The sequence below is a fragment of the Solanum dulcamara genome, chromosome 2 (assembly GCF_947179165.1).
Source record: "Solanum dulcamara chromosome 2, daSolDulc1.2, whole genome shotgun sequence".
In the NCBI taxonomy this organism is placed as follows: domain Eukaryota; kingdom Viridiplantae; phylum Streptophyta; class Magnoliopsida; order Solanales; family Solanaceae; genus Solanum; species Solanum dulcamara.
The window spans coordinates 30,603,558-30,619,404 of NC_077238.1; the positions used below are offsets into that span (position 1 = coordinate 30,603,558).

The 15,847-nt window shown below is 39.2% G+C and overlaps 1 protein-coding gene across 6 annotated transcripts in view; it reads right to left on the reverse strand.

Annotated features, from left to right (window-relative positions):
• Nucleotides 1-3,263: 3,263 nt before the first annotated feature.
• LOC129880485 (protein phosphatase 2C and cyclic nucleotide-binding/kinase domain-containing protein) overlaps nt 3,264-15,847 on the reverse strand; it is a 40,942-nt gene continuing 28,358 nt past the window's right edge. For 2 of the 6 annotated variants that reach the window (XM_055954535.1, XM_055954533.1), the window contains exons 14-17: nt 9,075-9,161; nt 6,385-6,515; nt 4,357-4,510; nt 3,264-4,136 (exon numbers count right to left, since the gene is read on the reverse strand). In XM_055954535.1, coding sequence (XP_055810510.1) covers nt 3,891-4,136; nt 4,357-4,510; nt 6,385-6,515; nt 9,075-9,161 — 618 coding nt within the window. In that variant the 3' untranslated portion in view covers nt 3,264-3,890. Of the gene's footprint in view, nt 4,137-4,356; nt 4,511-6,384; nt 6,516-9,074; nt 9,162-15,847 lie in introns of those variants that run through there. The other 4 variants (XM_055954536.1, XM_055954537.1, XR_008765404.1 and 1 more) reach the window with 4 other exon arrangements.

The following is a 15,847-nucleotide window of genomic DNA, read 5'->3' on the forward strand; positions in this document are numbered from 1 at the left end:
CTGCTTGGTGTAAACCACAGTGTGAGTCTTCACCTTCAACTCCTCTTTACATAAAATCAATTTATGAAGTCAATAATTGGTTCATCCTTTCTTTGACGGGTATTCGTGAGTTCTATCATTCTTACCGTACGCCTTGTGCTATAGAAATAATTAAGGAACTCATGCTCTAGTTGCTCCCAACTATCAACAGATTTGGGCTCGATATTTGTGTACCAATCAAAGGCATTTTCTTATAGTGATCGTATGAACTATTTGACATGATAGTCTCCATAGGTCTCAAGATTATTATATGTCTCCACAAAGTGTGCAACATGTTGCTTTGGATTTCCTTTGCCCTCAAATTGTTGAAATTTGGGAGGTTGATAATCGGCAAGCATTTTAAAGCTATCAATCCTTGTAGTGTATGGCTTGGCATACATATGTGAAGACTTGGTGAAGACTTCATACTTATTTTTGATGGTACCTTCGATGAACTCCTTCAATTGATCGAGTGGTATCATACCTTTAGAAGAAACTAGCATCTCCTTGACTGGCGGTGCTTGCTTCACAGGATTTTCAATATGTTGAACTTCTATACACTTTTCAAGTGCATGGCTAAATTCTTCATCCAGTAAGCCATCTATTTTGTTCATCAACTTATTGATTTGAGACTCTTGGTTTTGATATTCTTGGTTAATCCTTCAACCATATTTGCCAAGTTCGCAAGTTGTTCTTCCATAGATAAAGCGTTAGTTACCATTGCTTGCATGATCATTAGGGATGTAGAAGAGTAACATGGATTTTCGTGCAAGTTAATCTTCAAAGGGTTCGCATCACGCGACATATGTGAAGAGGATTCTTTGGTTGAATCATAGTATTTCTTTGCAGAAAAGTTCTTGGAACCATAGAGTTCAAGTAGCTACAGTCTTCTTGATCCTTTCAGCAATAGTACTTCCTCCTTTTAAAGCATTTATAGAGGAACCTTCACCTTTTGGAGTTAAAAGACCCAAAAATAGGAGTCGATATGGACGACACTTGAAGTGTTTTTTGTCCCAGCATAGTGGTCTTACTCCTCGTAACATCTCAAAAACTTCCAAAGGTAACACCAAGGATTCTTTCTACATCAACAGAGAACTTGGAATCAACAACCTTGGAGGAAGTTAATTGGGAGTTGATCTTTTTGGAAGCCATTTCGATATTGTTTGATGCTTAGAAAGTTGAGATCAGAGGTAGAGATTATCCCACTAGGCATGCCATAATTTGTAGACGGTAAAATTCACGTCGAAAAAATAATAATCAAGACTAGAAAAGTATCGCAATAATCATAATATTTAATTTTAAAATATGAGTGTTACAATCTCTATGAATCCTCTGATTCATCTTTCCAAATATAAATTCAAGGGCTTGTAAGCTTGATCTTGAATTTGGTTGAACTTTATGGATTTGATCTTGACTTATACTTGAATTCAAGGGCTTTTGGGCTTGATCTTGATTTGTGGATTTGATGAACTTGATATGGACTTGTTCTTGAACTTGATCTTGATCTTGACTTGTACTTGAATTCAAGGGCTTTTGATCTTATTTTTGAATCTGGTGGTCTTGATCTCGAGTTGTTCTTGAACTTGAATGCTTAAGTGCTTGAATTCTTGAACTTGTAGCTTGTAGAGAAAGCTGCAGTGGTTGATCCATGAGTTCTCTCTGGCTTCTTGTTAGAATTTTGGTGTTATTTCTGAATTATGAGGACCCCTATTTATAGTTATGGAATAAAAGATTTGTGATAAGAAAGGTTTTCCTTCGGCCAATTAAATTTAAGTGACATGACATATTGGACTTTAGCAAAGTGGGCTTGTCATTTTGACACATGACATGATCCTATAGACTTCTTTGTTTGACTTGGCATGCTACATCATTTGACACGTGACACCCAAAATGGGCCTCTAGGAGGAGATGATATTGAATTTAGTAAAGTGGGCTCATCTATTGTAGCCCAAATCAATAGACTAGCCCAATAAAATCAGACTTTAATTAAATCTGTATTTATTGAACTTAAATAATTAATCCAATTATATTAATCCATCATATTTTTTGGACTAATATATCTTGAATTTAAAATAATTTAAATAATTTTATAATTTTATACTTGATAAATTCTAAACGATTACAATAACTTTTAAAATTCTACAGATATGTTATTAGAATGAGGTTAACTGTCATTAATTTGATTAATATGGCTGATTTTTTATAATTGATATATTAATTAAGAAGAGGAATAAGTCATCAAATTGAACGTTAAATTTCATCACAACTAATGCCTAAAGGATATATACATGAAGACAATGCATCACGAAACATTATTGTATATACATTAATTTAAGAAGTTAATTTAGTAATTACAACCACTAATGGAAAATGCCGAAAACTAATACTTCCTCCGTTCCAGAATAGTTGATCACTTTTCATTTTGTGTAGTGCTTAATAAATTATAAATAAGAAGATAATTTTATTAATTCACCCCTTAAACCTTCTTCGAAACTTTACAAATAAATGTGAACACTTTCAAAAAGAATTAATTACAAGGGTAACATAAAAATAATTAATTAATGCTTTCTTGATTTAATAAGGTGGACAACTAATATAAGACAACTATTTTTAGTACAATGATCAACTAATATGAAACGGATGGAGTACTTATTATAATGTGGAATATGGATCAACTTTCTGAAATGAGACAATGGATGTTGGAAAGTTAATACCACGTATCAAATTTAGTTTAATTAAATAATTTTGATAGGTTAAGTTTTTATTTTTGATATATGATGAAATAATATGATGATTAGTGTTTGTATAATAGTATAATAATTTGATATAATTACTATTTAATATTTAATTTATTAGATGTTTTATAATTTTTTAATTTAGTATAAGCATAAAACGACAATTGAACTTTGCACTTTGAAGCTTCCCACCTTTAATAAGATATGATGATTAGAGAAACAAGTCATCCTAGTCTGATTATGAAGTCTGGTGAAAAGTAGGCAACCCAAATCAGGCAGAGGTGGTAATAATATTTCCCCATAACCTTAGCTTAGCAACAGAAGTAGGGTTACAGCAAGAGTACAACTACTATAACTAAATCTGCATCATGCTAATATGGGCTATTTTGCAAACAATAACTCATTGCATTTACAATAGCTTCTAGTGATATAGCAAAAGTTAGCTGAGCTAAAGAATATGCCCATCAATCCATTTGTAGTTGGTTCTCTCAGCCAACGAAATTCCATCAGTACATCAAAGTGAAATTTGTCGATTGCCCATATCACGCTTTTGGTGGCCCAAGACAAGTTAAATCAGCATTACTTAATACAAGGCACAGGAAACCTCAAATAACTAGAACAATAGGTTCAAAAACAAAGCAACACAGCTCCAATTTGGAGAAAATTTACAGAACAAAAAGCTCTTCATTTTTTTTTCCAAATATAAGACCTAAAATCTCATAAACTGGTGCAACATAGCTTCTGGATGGGAAGCTTAACACTCCAGAAGCTTTAAGTGATACATCTGTTTTCTTTTTCCTTTCTTTTTCTTTTTTGATGGGGTGGGATGGGAAGACTGGTAGGATGCGTTAAATTCATGTTTTCTGTTTGATTTACGTATTACGTATTTACATAGGCATGGTAAATTTTCAAAAAGAACACAAGTATGAACCTTATAATCCAAGAAAAGCAGCTAGACATTTTCTCTTTAGGAGAGCCACATGGTTGATGAACACGAAAACATGATCTAAATGCACCACCTCACTCAGTTCATTTGAATTGAGTCTCCAAAAGGGGCAGTTATGAAACAATAAGCTGGTCAATTTTGCAGGTAGCATCATCCTGGAATTTGATGGGCAGAACTACAATAAACACGTGCTACCAGTCTTGAAGCCATTCTGGAGTGTTAAGCTCCTCCAAGTCATGAATAGGGGAATGTAGGGAAGCTATGTTCTCATCACCATGGTTTTCCAAGCGTTGACTTATACGAGAGAGAATCTCTGCAGGAACAGGACTTCGATGAGCTGCTATTGCTTTCCAATCAACATCAAGAAACCAGGGATGACTTTTGATAGAGTCAACACCTTGGCTTCCGAGTCTTAGCTTTTCGTCAACTTGAAGTAACTGGAACAAAATTTATGTTAAGATACTGGGAAAGATACCAAGAAATTGGAGAATCTGTATAATAAAAAAGATAAAGAACCAATAGCCTTCTGTAGGTTTGAAGGACAAAAAAATGGATAAGAAAGTAATGCATTTCTAAGTCATAATGTATAATGAGTCATTTTTTCCAATTCCAATCCTCTATGTATAAAGCAATAAACTCCTTTAGACCTGGTGATACCTTCGTAATGAGATCAACAGCTTCTGGGCTGAATGTATGTGGAAGTGTCAATTGTCCTTTAGCAATCCTTGCAAATGTAAGTTCACTCTCTCTCCATGATCCAAATGGCATTTCCCCTTGTAGCATGAAGTAGATCAATGTTCCCAACGCCCACCTGCCGATTTCAACTAGCAAATGTCAGTCAAGAAAACAAATTGGAGAAATAGCTTGTGCCACAAAATAAGCACTCACGGCATTCTGAGAAAACTATATGTAGCTGAAGACTAGAAGAAGCATGATATCTCATAAAGTTGCATCCTCAAAAAAGAAGTGTATCCAGTGAAACAACTAAAGACACTTCCGAAGACATGATAGTCAATGCAAGTGTTAGAAGACTTTCCAGTTCTCTTCCGGAGAGGAGGACGGGGGGGGGGGGGGGGGGGGGGGGGTAAAGCACTAGGAAATTTGATTTACTCTTGAAGAAGAAAGACACAGAGGGAAAGTAGGAAATGCTCGAGTAGGTGGCCTTACAAGTCACTCATCATTTTCTTCCGGTTAACTTCATTTGCAGCAGCTTCTCCCTTCACAAACTAACCAACCTGAGACATTTGTTCCTTCAAGGGTTTTGAGAATTAAGTTACTGTTAAATTAGGTCTTTGGCCTAACTCACCCCAAAAGCTAGCTCTTGAGGGAAGGATAGTCCAAGTCCATATAAGGAGACCAATTTCCCAACCCTTTTCCGATGTGGGACTTCTTAACACTCCCCCACATGCCCAAACCTCATTAACTGGAGCATGGACAATATAATATGAGGGCCCAACATTGGTGAACAAAGAATTGGGATGGGCCTAGCTCTGACAACATGTAAAGATGGATCTTGGGCCTAACTCACACCCCAAAAGCTAGCTCTTGAGGGGAGGATTGTCCAAGTCTGTATAAGGAGTCCAATTTCCCATCCCTTTTTCGATGTGGGACTTCTTAACAGTTACATTACTTCTATGTGTTTTCACTATACACCTTCATCATTTTGAAGCTTTTGGATTGTTTCTAAATGATTTTCTCCATGAAAGAGCAACCTACCTAACTTCATCATCTCCGCAATGATTTTCAGTTTTTCACCATGAAAGAGCAACCTACCTAACTTCATTATCTCCGCAATGATTTTCACCATGAAAGAGCAACCTACCTTACTTCATTATCTCCTCAATGATTTTCACCATGAAAGAGCAACCTGCTTCACTTCATTTATCTCCTCATTCCAAATCCCATAAAACAAACAAGAGAAGACCATACAGGGCTGGATGCAAGTTTTCCTTCCAAACACTGCTCTAACTCGAGTGAATAATCTCTCGTGAATGAGTAATCTTCATTAGATTAAGAACAATTCTAGAGGCAGTAACGATCCTATTGTGCATGTCTTCATGGTACAGCTCGGTAACTGTAAAGTTAAACTCATACTGCATGACCATGATGTCATGGGTAAGAAAAAATTTACCCCTTACATGTATCACACAAAATATACACATGCACACAAACCACTCACTACATAGAAGATAAAACAAAATGATAGATTCACATTTGTAATCTTACAGTCAGAAGAGACGGGACACTTGTCATTTCAAGATTCACAACTTCCCGATAATTTCCATCTTCTTAAAATAATTACCATAGCATGATAACTATACACGTCTTTACAGTTGATCAATCAGACTAAGAATCTGATGTGGTAGTACGGGATGCATTATTAGCCTATGGTAATTATTTCAAACTATAACCAACTGTATTTTAGACATCACGATAGGCAGAATATCACATGCATCTTTGTAAACCTTCTCTTAAACATTTCAATAATTAGGGCAATTTCAAAACGTTGCACTAATTGCTTTCGATTGCATTTCTCCTCTGTTAAACTAGGTTTCCTCAGAATAGATCCAAGATAACCAATTCTTCATCTCCATAATTGCAAAATCCTTTAATTACTGAATTAACATTTTTCAGTCATATGAAGTACTTGAACAAATTTTGCCTGATATGAGAGTGGGATTTTACCAGTCAACAGCAAAGCCATGGCCTTTCCCTTGGACTATTTCTGGAGCTAGAGAATCTGCCATTCCGCATATGGTAAATGTCCTCTCATCCAACTCAGAAGAAATCTTCTTAGCAAATCTGAATTCCACTAGCTACAAAAAACCAATAGAGGAATATCATTATTGAAGAAAAGTAATTATCTAGCAAAATACTCTCCAGGGTCATTTTTAGATGAAAAAATCCAAATGGTCCCCAATGTACAGTGGTAGGTTTATATTGGTCCTTAATACGTACCACTGAATACAAATCATCCCCTAAGTGGCTAAGTATGTATAACTGACGGAAAACCTCTGAAACTAATGGAGAGAATTGCAAACATTTAACTGAGCAGCAGTAAAAAAGTAAAATAAGCAAACAAACTAGACTTCTTCTCCAATTGACCCGATTCAACTTAAATGTGGGACAATCAAAAGGACCTTAATTTCATAGAACCTAAAGTGAAGTTTACTTTGCTTATCACTAAAGTAAATTTCTTCAGTTGGTCACTATTAGGACACCATTATGTCATGAAGTTGGATGATGATAACTCTTAAGAGATACCTATTATAAGTGTATTTGTATGTATCTAAAATACAACTCTAGTGCTCCGATATAAGTTGTACCACAGAGCTGCGTTATTATCAAACAGAACACAGCTTCTTGACAAACACATATAGCGTATTTCAATATGGTATCAGATGCCGTCATGGCCACTTCTTCTTCCACCTCGCAAACTCCGATCAATGTTTTCTCTCCCTCTGCTCCCACCCCTCTTAGCCATGCTCACCAGTTTATTTCCATCAAGTTAACTTCTACCAATTATTTATTTTGGAAAACTCAATTGTCCCTTTCTCCACGGCCAAAGTTTATTAGGATATGTTGATGGTTCTTTTCCGTGTCCACTATCCCATATCATCATTCAAGGAAAAGATACTCCTGAAATTGATTCCCGTCATGCCCAATGGGTCCAACATGATCAACTTATATTGAGTTTGCTTATATCTTCTCTTTCGGAAGAGACCTTACAAATTGTTATTGGTTTCGCTACCTCCAAACAAGTTTGGGATGCTCTAGAAAAAGCTCTTTCTTCCCCCTCCAATACTCGGATTCTCAATCTCCATATGTCCCTTCAAAATCTCAAACAAGATGATCTTCCCGTCACCCAATATCTTCGAAAGGCTAAACTTATTTCTGATGAATTAGCTGCTGTCGGTAGACCTCTCTGCCTTGCAGTTCTTAATATTTATATTTTCAAGGGTCTTTGTTCTGACTTTTAAGGACCTTGTAACCACTCTTTCTGCAAGGACTGAACCCGTGACATATAGTTTGTTGCTAAATCATGAGTTCATTAATGGAAAAACCTTATTGTCTCTCACTATATCACCCCTACCAAACAGTGATCAACCTGACTCTCACTTCAGTCAATGATCCAACACCAACAATCGTTCTCATAATAATACCTCTAATTATCGTAGGCGTGGAAGAAACTCTAGAGGAAGAGGTGGAAGAGGTGGCCATTTCTCATACTCTCGAAATAATACGAATGGGCAACCCTGGCAGAACTCTTTTGACACCAAACCTCGCTGCCAAATATGAAATGGAAACAATCACTTAGCCGACAAATGCTTTCAGCGTTACAGTCACAGGATTAATCCTTCTGCATATCTCTCGCATCATGCACCTATCCATTGACTCAATCTTGGTTCCCGGACACTGGAGCAACACACCATGTAACACCAGATCTCTCCAACATTCATCAAGCAGTGCCATACAAAGGGGCAGATCAACTACAGGTTGGCAATGGTACTGGTCTACCTATTCATAAGACCATAACACTGGTAATTCTATTTTTTCATTCACCGAATGATAAATCCTTCCGTCTCACTAATAATCTTCATGTTTCATCCATTACTAAACCATTACTTTCTGTTCAACGTTTTGCCTATGATAATAAATCCTTCTTTGATTTCACCCTACCCATTTTCTTGTTAAGGATCAAGCTACCAGGAGGGTTCTTCTTTCCAGTTCGAGAAAAGATGATCTCTACACTCTACTGCTCAAGCTCTCCTCCTCGTTTCCTCCATCTGCATTTCTTTCAGCAAAGGCTTCTCAAAATTGTTGGCATATTCGCTTGGGTCATCCACACAAACGAGTCCTCCATCAAGTTCTACAACAACATGTTTTACCGCTTTCTAGCTCTAAGTTGAATAATATTTGTAGCGGTTGCCAACTTGGCAAGTCACAAAAACTAACTCTTTCTATTAGCAACAATAAAAGCTCCTCATTTTTACAATTATTGTTTGCAGATGTGTGGGGACCTTCTGTCACGACCCATCCCCATTGGCTGAGACTGGGGTCCGACTTGGACCCCCGTATACCTAACTATTAGATATGAGTACAATATACTAGCACCCCAGTGGGTGGTAATACTTTCGTATACATGTAGCCCCTTTCATTTGCATCATACCATGAAAGGGCACGCAGGCCAACAAGGTTGCCATAACATATCAACATTTATAACACATCATTTAGACACAGCTGAAACAAACTGGTAATTAACCCACACACACATCTACAGACCTCTAAGAGTATGAGCGAGAACATATGGCGGGACAGAACCCCCTCCATACCCCTGAATAACAAAACAAATATATACATCAAGGGACCAGTACCAAAACTAGGCTCCGATACAATGGAGCTCCTCCCAACTTGCTGATTGGAGTCCTAAGCTGGTGGGTCTCCAAAATGTGCGTTTGTACCTGCGGGCATGAAACGCAGCCCCCCCTCCCCCCGAGGAAAGAGGGGTCAGTACGATATATGTACTAAGTATACAAAGCATAACGTAGCATAAATGGAAGCATATCTGAAATAGAGGCTCAGGAGATGAGTATGTTACTTAAGAAACTACTGTACCTGTACCTTGTGAATCATAAAAGCATGCATGCTTATATCATACAGTATAGCCGGCCCTTTTTGGGGACTCGGTGAATTATATATCTGTAGGACCATCACAGGGCCCGGCGCCATCATCACCTTATCACACCACATCATCATATATATACATACATACCCGGCCCTCTAGTGAGAGACTCAGTGAGTCAATCATGTCATTGCATTATCATGTTTTCACATGGCGTACCCGGCCCTTTAGTGAGGGACTCGGTGGATAATGTAGTGAACTGTGCACAATTACGTACCCAGCCCGGGACTCGGTGAAAGAAGTGTTACAGTATACACAAGTGGAGTAGTGAGTAACCATATACAATTTAAATCATTATCAGAGACTCGAAAGTATAAGAAGATCAAGCTATCGTTTGAGGACCAGAGTAGTAGTATAGTCATCTCAAGTGCCCTCTAAATGCCATTAGGGGCTATATCAATTAGAATCTCGGGGACCCTAGACATGTACTAAAGTAATGCTAACCGCTTAAGGACTCGGGAGCAAATGGGACGGAGATCTGCCCGAACTTAGTCCAGTCCTATTAAAGATGGGGGCGAATCAAGCAACTCTGATAGATAGATGGGATAGGAAGGAAGAACCGCTGATAGCATTTGCAGTTGAGCACTTGTCTTCACATAGTCCTTACGACTAGGAGCCCGTTATATTCATTATTTCCTTAACATATAGAAGGTTCAAGGAAAGTAGTTCAACTATTATAACAGTTCTGCATCCAGAAGTGAATAAGAGACACTTAGGAATGGAATCACCTCAGCAATCGTATCATCTCTTACTTATACCTAAGAAATGCCAAAAAAGGAGAAAGGATAGGCTTTACATACCTCTTATGGATCGCTCTTAACAACGTTCGCCTCGTCGTCCTTTGAACCTATTTAACACGAAAGCAAATACGACTATCAACAACCCTCGACTTTCCAGCGTCTTACGTTACATTCGAGCATTCATAGAATTCACTTTCTCGCTCGCCTTTCTCGACTAGTCCCTTAATTAGTTAAGCAGTTGACGAAAATCGGGCAGCACTTCCCCTATAACTTGCCCTATCCGAACTTCCAATTACATCCTCAATTACTACAACCAACCAACAACAACAATCAACAGCTTATACACAAGTAAACTATTTCAACATTACACAATACAAACTCCAAACAACTCGCTTAAAACTACGATACCAAAATAGGATTTTTAATCTCTATTTCGTAAAACCTTTCATCACACGAACGGAGGGTCGTGTGGCTGCAACCAGCAGCACCCACACCCTTTTTAGAACACTTTCTAGCCCTGCAACACACAACCAAACACCTCCCATCCGCAGCACCACAATCACAACACACTACTCGACTTCGATTTAACTAAAACGGCTTCAATTTAGTTTGTTTCTAACGCCAAGCATACTGATGCATTTTTCTTACTCCCAGCTTCATTTAAGACATGTAATACAGTCCATAACAACATTATTAACTCCACTTTGAAAGGGAAGACCTTACCTTGTCCAAAACTTGCCAAAATTCACCTCGGAAATCCTCTTAACGCGGCTGAAACTTTGTGGTTGTTTGTTATCCTTTTGGTGCTGCTCCAAACCATAAATTTACATTACTAACACCTTCATTCCATCGTAGTACACCGTGGATAATTACTTCACGGAACGAAATCGGAGAACTTACCTTTCTAGGCCAAATTCGTAGCTCTCTCTCTAGGGTTCTAGTTCTTCTTTTCCTTTGTTCTCTTTAAATTTGTTCCAAGTGTAGAGGCTGAACTTAAGGAATTAGTCATCACACATGTATATATACACCTCCTTAGGAGGTGACACGTGTCAACCATCCCCCATTGGGCCAACGCATCTATGCAGCCAATCCGGGACTGCCATGTGGCAGGTGGGTCACCTACTTGACCCCAAGCAGATGCATCACCTTCTGCCACATGTCAGCTTCCCTTTCTGCCATGTGTCGCCTTCTCTAGCTGCCACGTGTCGCCCTCTCTTGCTGCCATATGTACCTCTCACGTGCTGCCATGTGTCAAGTAGATGCATCACCTACTTAGTCCAAGTAGGTGCATCACTTGCTTACTTCTTCTTTGTGGTTCGTAATCTCGTCTTACTTTAAGAACCTATGTAATCCTTGCTACGTAAGGTCGGCGTGTACTCAAGTAGCTTAAGTACGTAAGACCTCCGACGTGATAGCTTACACAAGTAAGTCGAGTCCTACGACTCGTTGCTTGGCCTCCAACTTCTTCCGAATTCTCATAACCCTATTTCCAATCTTCCCTATTATGGGGTATCTCATCCTCCTTTCCTTAGAGTTATTTGATAGCGTGGTAGATAATCTAGATCACCTGGCACTTTTCAAGAGACGTAGGACAATGCCCCACGGTGCGAAAGTACGGGGTATAACACCATCTCCTTTCTTTCTTCAGAAGGTCACCGTTACTTTCTTGTTTTTGTGGATGACTAAAGCAGTATAGTTTGGGGTTTTCATTGTTTAAGAAATCAGATGTTTCACATATTTTTCTTCAGTTTAAGTCACTTGTTGAAATCAATTCAATACAACCATAAAAGCTATCCAAACAGATGATGGTGGTGAATTTCGTGCGCTTACTCCAATCTTAAATAAACACGGGATAGTTCATTGCCTTTCATGTCCCCATACTCATGAACAAGAAGGAAAAGTAGAACGAAAGCATCATCACATAGTTGAAACGGGTCTTAGTCTAATGGCGCATAGCTCTACTCCGTTAAAATATTGGCAATTTGCTTTTGAGACTATTGTTTATTTATTTTATTTTTTGATGACCATGGTGTGTGGGCCAGCTTTCGCGCACCTCGACTAATTCCATAGAATACCTACCACCTCCTATCAGTAACAAATATCAGGTAACTTTGTCTACCAAGGCTAGGACAGATGGGAAGAATCACCTAGTGTTTTTTTGTCTCGGCTGAGTTTTGAACTGGAGACCTCAGGGTTCTTAACTACTTCATTGACCACTAGGCCACACCCTTGGGTGCCAAACGGATAAGACTCTTGTTTATCTAATCAATCGTCTTCCTTCTCAGCCTAATAATGGTTTTTCTCCATTCACATTAGTTCACAAATATCTGCCTGACTATCGCTTTCTTAAGGCATTCGGGTGTCTTTGTTTTTCCCATCTACATCCTTATAACAAACATAAGTTTGAATTTCATACAACGCCTTGTGTTTTTCTGGGCTACAATACGAGATATTTTGGTTATAGATGCGTTGATCCAAAGTTAGGTAGATTGTATTTGGCCCGTCATGTGCGCTTCGACGAGGACCAATTCCCTTTCTTCTCAAACTCACTACTGGGTTCACCTCCAAGGCACACAGGCCAGCCCAAATCTCCTTGGCTCTCAACTCCCATTCAAATTCCTATTTTTTCTCCCACATCCCCTGCTCCTAAATTACCCAACGTGTATGAATCAACCTCAAACTCAGTGTCTCCAACTTCCTCTCATAATCAAGCCATTATTCTAGTCCAAACTGTCCGGTCGTCCTCCGCCCCTATTGATTCCAAAATAGTTGCGTCTCTTCCCTCCATACCACTGGTTGTTGATCTCTCCGCAATTCCATCTCTTACTTCTCACCCTATAACTATTGCTTCGCACACCGCCAAACCTAAATAGGACTCACACCATGCAACTACGCACTATGCCACCATCCACCAACCTTGTTGTTGCAACGTCCTCAATAGTTCCTCCAACCAATGAACCAACATGCTTCACCACTATTAACAAGTTTCTAGGGTGGCATGATGCCACTTGCATAACAAAACATGGTCTCTTGTTCCTCGCAGCCCTTCGATGAATGTTTTGGGGTGCAAATGGTTTTTTCAAATCAAGTTCCGCTGGCATTATTGAACGCTATAAGGCCAGGTTAATGGCCAAAGGATTTAATCAACAAGAGGGGAACGATTTCTTTAAGACGTTTAGTCTAGTCGTCAAATACACCACAATTTGAGTTATCCTAACCATTGCTTCCTCTTATGACTGGCCTTTGCGACAACTTGGCATCCAAAACGCTTTCCTTCACGGTGACCTTTGCGAAGAGGTATATATGGCCCACCCTCCCAGTTTTATTCACCCTCATCTCCCTGATCGTTTTTGCAAGTTGCACAAGTCTTTATAAGGACTCAAACAAGCCCCTTGTGCATGGCGTTTAAAGCTTCATAGATTACTGTTGGACATGGGTTTCTCCAGCTCAAAGTCTGATGCCTCTCTTTTTGTCTATAATTCTAACGGAATCAAGGCCTACATGGTTGTGTATGTAGATGATATAATATTTAGTGAGAGTGATTCCACATTCTTGGAGAATATTATTCTAAGACTGGGTTCTGCCTTCTCCATCAGAGATCTTGGACCCTTGAGTGTCCTTGGCATCCAAGTTGCACATACAAAGGCTAGACTCTTGTTTCAGCATCACTATATTTCTAGCTTACTAGCTTACTGGAACGTGCCAAAATGCAGCTATGTAAGCCATTGGTGACACGAATGCCTACATCTACGAAGCTTCACAAAAATTACAGCCCTTCTTTTCATGATCCGTCTCTATACCGACACATTGTGGGAGCTCTTCAGTACCTCACTCTCACCCATCTAGATCTCTCTTTTGTAGTGAATAAAGTATGTCAATATCAATGTTATCAAAGGCAAAAAGCGCAAAATAGCTCTAAAGTCCGTTGGGGCTTTAAGCACAAAGTGCAAATAAGGCATGGGCTTTAATTAAAAAAGGTGCAAAAGGAGAAAAAATACAAATATATATGTTTAGTCCAACATTGATGATTATAAACATGAATGACAAAAATATGACAAATGAAATTGAAAAAAAACATGCTAAAGTGAAATATCAATTGTTTAGTGTCACTTCTTCAAAAGAAGACTCATTGGCAAGGAAATGTTTGCCTTAGAACCTTGACGACGACACTAAAGCGCACATAAAGCAAGGCAAAGTACTCAACACGTTTTGAGCATCGTTTCAAGGTTTAAGTTCGCTTAAAGTGCGTCTTGGACTACACTGGTCAATATATGCATAATCCTTCCATATGTTAGAATAGGAATAGGTGTACACAATCCTACTTAGAATAGCAATAGAAATAGGAATAGTTTATAGTATCTTACTTGAAAAAGAATTGTTTTATAGTATATAAATAAGGTCTTTGTGTAATATTGTTCTTACACAATTCAATAATATTTTTCTCAAATATTTCTTACATGGTATCAGAACATTGGTGAGAAAATTCAAAGGTAGAAACAAGTCACCGTGCGTCAATTTCTGGTGTTGTAAGGATTGATTTGTGTCATCTTTTGTTCTATGGGTGTTGTGCGAAAACCATAGGGACACTGTGATCCATGCCCAGCCAATTGGTTCCAGAGGTGAGGACCACAAAGGGGGGTCGCATGGGCAATGCGCACATGGCACCGTCGGGGTTTCATGGGCGATGCGCGCCCCCGGCAGCGCCCAATCACCTCTAAATTGAAAGAGAATTCATATCTCAAAGTGATCACATAACTGAAAGTTTGAACCCAGGAATAGCCCTCAAGTATTGCAAAAGCGAACACCTAATGGTCGCGGCTGGGACTACAAGACTTCCCCCTTTTGAACTAGCGATAGCTTAACAAGTTTTGACTTTTCTGAGTGGATTGGTCGGGTCTAGAGCCATTCTCATAGTGTCAGCTGAGTGTCGAACTGTTCAACCTCTATATCTAGCTCCAGCACTGGTGTTGTGCCCTGAGCTTTGCCCCGACCTCTGTGTCGACCACGATCCCATGTGAACGGCACTTGCACATGGGTTAGTCAATCCTAAGGGTTGGGGGAACCCCGATAGATAGCGTGTCTGTCGCGACCCACTCCGTAGGCCTTGACTAGTGTCCGAGCTGGGCACCCATACGTACCCTTAGCCCCACTTAGCATGTTAGCAGAAGAAACAAATGTAGAAATCAAAAGAGGTCGCTAAGGAGCACATGAAAGCAGATGTAGCACACGAAGGCCGTCACGGAACATAAAAGTCTAGAACACATATACAGGACCCACAGAACATATACATAACCCACAACATAAGTCTACAGACCTCTACAGAACGATAGTCTAATCATAGGACGGGACAGGGCCCCATTGTACCCCTGACCAACGTATACATATAGGCTACAAAAAGGTCAGTACCAAAATATGGGCCCCGAACAAAGGAGCACTGTCAAACAGCAGAGTGGATATCCTAAGCAAGCGGATCGACAACTCAAATGTCTGTACGTGCGGGCATATAACGCAACCCCCGAGGAAAAGGGATCAGTACGGAAAATGTACTGAATATGTAAAGCATGGACTGTAATAAATAAAGTCATAACCAGAACAGAATGTGCAGAAAATGAGCGAAATATCCAGAATGCCAAAATACTTATCACAAACACAGATAATGCATGCAGAAAAACATGTCATATCCGGCCCCATTACGGGACGCGGTGAACAAAACGTGGTCGCCGTC